At 33.1% G+C, this 5,309-nt stretch overlaps 1 protein-coding gene across 1 annotated transcript; it reads left to right on the top strand.

Annotated features, from left to right (window-relative positions):
• The first annotated feature begins 1,066 nt into the window (after positions 1-1,066).
• Positions 1,067-2,785, top strand: LOC106298523. The gene is made up of 3 exons (XM_013734663.1): positions 1,067-1,214; positions 1,650-1,793; positions 2,493-2,785. Exons 1-3 carry the CDS (start codon positions 1,127-1,129, stop codon positions 2,702-2,704), a joined length of 444 nt encoding a protein of 147 aa, XP_013590117.1. The 5' UTR covers positions 1,067-1,126; the 3' UTR covers positions 2,705-2,785.
• The last annotated feature ends 2,524 nt before the right edge of the window (positions 2,786-5,309 follow it).

Below are 5,309 nucleotides of genomic sequence, written 5' to 3' on the forward strand. Positions count from 1 at the left end.
TTATACCTTTGTTTGTAGAGGATTTAGAACCGGACCACCTTTAGAGAGAGAGAGAGAATCGATCGGATGCAATCGGGTCGCGGATGGGAGCAGACGCGAGCTGAGGACGATCGCCGGCTGTCTCGGGTGCGAGTCTCTCGGACGCGGGTCGTGTCTGATGCGATCGCGTCTCGGGTTTGATCGCGAGCTGGACGTTTCTTCTGATCTGAGAACGTGATCTGTGAATGTCTAGGATTCAAGAGGGATCTTCTGAGTTCTTGATTGAACTAAGAACAAGTTTAGGGTTTTGGGTTGTGGTCGTCGGTTTTAGCTTTTAGGGTTAGAGGTTTCAATTTGTCTCAGGGATCTAGAGACGATCGTGCTGATAACGTGTTGTAAAAAAATGGGGAATTGTTTTTGTGTATTATTAATGAGTAATAGAGGTTCCTTATATAAGGATTACAAAGTATAGGAAAAAAAAATTATCCAAAACCTAATACAACATGAAATAGAAAAAGATCTAAAACAGATAAATGGAAAATGTCCTAAGGCTAAAGTCGGCCAAGACATAGCCGACTCTCTCTCCTCTTAGACGCCGACTCTTTCTCCTCTTGGACAAGGCCACAGCTGGGCCTAGACATGGTCATTGGTTATGGGTCATCCACATAATGATTTATATGATAAACGAACTAAACAGTAATCTTTAACAAGCAAACAAAACGACTGAATAGTATATAACTAGTTTAAGTGAAAGAAATATAACATATAAAAAAACAAAATACATACTTTTTAATTAAACTAAGGGTTAATTCATTTCACTATAAACATACATGAATTCTTCAAAGAACACAAAGTCAACATAACCCATATTGTAAGTTACAGTTGACCAACAATATAAGTTAATCCAAGTCAAGCGTGTTGAGCACGATTAATCATCTGTTTTGATGATAGCAACGGTCAACTATTAATCTTATTGACTTGAAGAAACTTTGGAACCATTGGATCCATTTGCATCTTATATAAATAACTCATGTGAAGAGCTTAATATCACACTTCCTTCCACTTCAAAACAGAAATCCAAAACATCACAAAAGTATTAAAGAAACACTTAAAAACAGAAGAAAGAAAAAAAACAAAAGAAGAAGAAATGGGTTTAAAAATGAAAGAGAGATCAAGAAAAGGAGGTTTTGTTGTGATATTGATTCTAGTCTTTTGTTGCTTCTTCGAGAATATGGGTAAGCCTAAAGTTTCCTCTCCTTCAAGATATAAATATATAATTATGTTTAATTAAATTTATCTTGTATTTAAAAAGTTGTACTATATCTGAAAAATTCATAAATTAAATATATAGAATCAGAAAATACTATTTACAATTTAATGATCACATCTGTTATTTTAATTGCTAAGGTGATATCACTTATAGGGTGTTATGTTATTTAGATATGACATACCCTGCACATAACGAAATATTTTCTATATCAAACTGTCTCATACGAAATAAGAGTTGTCTCCGAATTAAATATTATATTCATCTTTACCAAAAAAAAATTATATTCATCGTTTTGTTTTGTTATGTTCCAAAAAGGAAAAAAAAATCATCGTTTTGTTTTAAAAACTTATTGTTAGATATATTCTACCTTTTTTAATTATAATTCATCGTTGTGTATCAGCCGGGATCTCGATCGCGGTTTCACCTTATGAACCAGTTACAAGTTATATTTCGGGAAGGTTCTTTGTTCTCCACAACAAATATGAGATGCTGAAATCGTTGCCATCTTATAATGAGTACCACATAAGACTCAACCTAGCGACAGGTTTTTTCTTCTTTAAAGTAATTCTGACTTGTTCTTTCTACTAATGAATAGTACGGGATCTTTTGCCCAAAAAGGAATAGTACGTTTGTTATAGATCTTGAACCGCTACTCATATTTCAAATGTTATATTTTTTAAGAAATCACATATATAATTAATAAAAAGAACTAAAATAGATGTGTTGTCCAAAAAAAAGAACTAAAATAGACGTACCTAACATGGGATTTTGAGTATTTTGTACTAAAATGACAAATTATTTGCCACTCAAGCATAACATTTAAAGAAAAATATTTGTTATTGAGCTTGTACATCTATACTATATTTTAAAATTTAATATTATTGAAAATGTTTAAATAATGCATATAGAGAAGTTTATTGTGCTTTTAAAATGTTTTGATGGATTTTTTAATTAAAATATAAGTTCTCTAAATTACATAATTTTAGAGTATTTTTAACTGAAATCGTTTCAATTTCCTTAATCTAATCTAATTATTAAAAATTAAATCCTTCCAAATTCTTCTAAATACTATACTAGAATATCTTTCCAATAATAAATTTGTATTCATCACTTTAATGTCATGGAAAAACTTTTTTTTTTTTGTAACTTATGGAAAAACTTTTTTACATCAAGAAATTAATTTTCTGGTTTTTGCATATCATCTTCTTAATTATTCTAACTCAGAGTTTACATTGGGATGCAGTTCAAGTTTGGCAAACGATAAGAAGCAGGTGTAGAGATGGTTTCATCACTTTGAGCATCAAATCAGTGCATTTTTTCATCTCAAAGCTTATGCAATATAGATATTCAATATCACTTGTAACTCCAGTCTATCACTCTTGGACGTCTCGAATTATTTTCTGGGTTACATTAACACGATCAGTCTCGTCAATGACTAATGACACAGCTTTATGATTTTTTTTAATCTTCACACAAGGTGTGGTTGTTTTATATGTACGCAAACATGTAAGTGACATTTGGATATATAAAGATATAGAAGACCTACATGGTTGATAAAATAATATTTTGTCAACCAATTGCAAAAAAGTTTAATATATTATTAAGTATGTTGTTTTATTTTGTCAATAACCCATACAGTGAGATCAAGTTTAAGCCGATAGAAAAGTTGTTCGAATAACCAGCTTTAGCCTACTCGGTCTACTATACATGGGAGAAACGCCTTGGTTCCTAGCCTTATTTACAAAAGAATCTGCATGAACATTAATTATGTTCCTCAGAATATGGATAATACTGAAACTTTCAAAGCTGATATGCTAAAAACAAATAAGAAGCTAGCTCTTAAGTAAATACCGGTCAGTCAACCGGGTTGCCGATCATGTCTACCAAATGGTCCAAATCATCACAGTCAATATATCTTAAAACGAATCACGAGGATCTGTAGCTCTCTTAGGCACAATATCACCAATAAAAGTCTGTCCATTTCCGCATGTAAAGCCAAGAGGAAACTTTTTTCAATCTATCGGACACTTTGTGTTAATCTAGAAATAATGTATATAAACCAAGTGCAAAGACTTACTTCGAACGAGTTATACCCTGATTTGTGTGTTTAAACGATACCCATTTGTACCATTTAGTTCTCAGCTTTTCATCTCTCAGAAGTTCCCAAGTCCGTTTTGAATCCAACTTCCTTGAAAATTTGTTTGATGCATTGTTTCACAGGACCACATCCTCGACTTGTTCCATACATTTCAACTTCTCAATCTCTGTTTCATTTAGGGTTGTTGACATGTGTTTTGATGATATAGGCGTCTCACACCATGCCAACCGTTCTGTGAGCAGATATACACATATCAATATAATCCTCTAGGACTTGTTAGCTCATGCAGTCTTCCCATATACGACTAGTGATCAAAATATAAGAAAGAATTCTCAACATTGTGGATATGAAGTCGATAGAAATATTATGTAGTGTCTCTGAATTACATGAGTTTTGTCCACATCCATGATCCTCTACTTGAATTCTATAATCCATTTAATCCATAAAACTGATTGAGAGGAGATGAGTCTCCAAATAAGCTTCAAGAAATATACTTCGTTTGGTTTGTTTACCAATTTTATCTCAAGGCCTCCGCCAAATTTTGGAACACATAGATCTATACATACTATTTTGTCATTCCTTGGGTTTAGCTCCAAATCCAACCATAAGAAAATAGACCAGAGTTTGTTTATCTCATCCACACAACTATTGAGAAGTGTATAAGCTGAAATTCATTAATCCAATATGCTGGTGATTGATGAGTTTAGAAGTTGAAGTCTCCTGCATATGAGAGGAATTGATTTGTCAAAAACCCATTTTAGATCGAATTATTTATGTCAGAGGAATGTACCTTGCTTTAGATATCTTCTTCCCATCAGCAAATATTATTAGATTATTGGCAAATCACAAATGGGTCAGTTGAATTTGCTTACACTAAGGGTGGAATCTTATTCTTCTTTCTGCTGGCGCTGCTTATTGATCAGTCTAGAGAACAAATTCAACATATTACAAATAAATATGGTGAAAGCAAACATCCCTCTCACTCTGAAGTTAATTTACCCTTTACTAGTACCGAAAATGAAGTCACTGATATGTAAAGATTGATCCAATATACAAACTCAACCTAAAATTCAGAGTCATAATGTGTTTAACATGAAAATTAATTGGACCGTCAGATGCTTTAGACATATCGATCTTCATGACACGCTGTGAGGAAAAATTTCTTTGTGGCAATCCGTTGCAAGCTCCTTATATATAATTTGCCAAATGAACCTTGGCAACAACATTTTGAGGAAATTTGGAGAATTCCCAAGATTTCCGAGATGACTTTTGTAACTGACATTGCACAGAAATATAAGACAATGATATTTCTTCTCTTATTCGTTATCTTTCTTTAGAATCATAGACAATATCGTTGAACTTCATCTATTCGGAAAAAGCCTGTTAGGACTGAATCACATTCGCAAATATTTTTTCTATGATTGACCAAGCAGCCTTACAAATCCACATCATGTAATGTGGACTTATTACTTGGCATAGAAAATTCAGTTTTTTGAATCTCTTCCTCAGTGACCTCCTTTGTTAAGCGGTCTGTGTCAAGGACAATAAAAATCAAGATCTTGTAGCTTGTCCACTGAGATACCCTCAGAAATCCTCTGGCCTCTTTGTATTACAAAAACCTCTTAGCCCTTGCTTTAATCTCCTCTCCGCCTTTCAGTATAGGCTTTGGATATCTTGAATTACATTTTTTTTTATTGTGTGAAACGTTACTTCAGCCTCTTACATTAAACCAATGAAATTTGAACAGTTTCTGTAGAAAACCTTCCTCAAGATCATACATATGCTGCTGCTACTTATTGTGTGCCTTCCGTTCTTCCTCATACTATTTAGTTAAGTGTCATGGAGAAAATGGGGGTAAATTGAGATACATATAATATATGGGGAAATTACATAAACATTGACTAAAACGAAGGACCTACTTTTGTAAATTCTATACACTCTTCTTCTTTCCAGAATTTGGGG

The sequence above is a fragment of the Brassica oleracea genome, chromosome C1 (assembly GCF_000695525.1).
Source record: "Brassica oleracea var. oleracea cultivar TO1000 chromosome C1, BOL, whole genome shotgun sequence".
Classification (NCBI taxonomy): domain Eukaryota; kingdom Viridiplantae; phylum Streptophyta; class Magnoliopsida; order Brassicales; family Brassicaceae; genus Brassica; species Brassica oleracea.

Coding starts and splice junctions, on each gene's coding strand:
- LOC106298523 (XM_013734663.1), top strand. CDS start 1,127: ATGGGTTTAAAAATGAAAGAGAGATCAAGAAAAGGAGGTTTTGTTGTG. Junction 1,215..1,649: donor TTGCTTCTTCGAGAATATGG/GTAAGCCTAAAG, acceptor GTTGTGTATCAG/CCGGGATCTCGATCGCGGTT. Junction 1,794..2,492: donor AAGACTCAACCTAGCGACAG/GTTTTTTCTTCT, acceptor ATTGGGATGCAG/TTCAAGTTTGGCAAACGATA.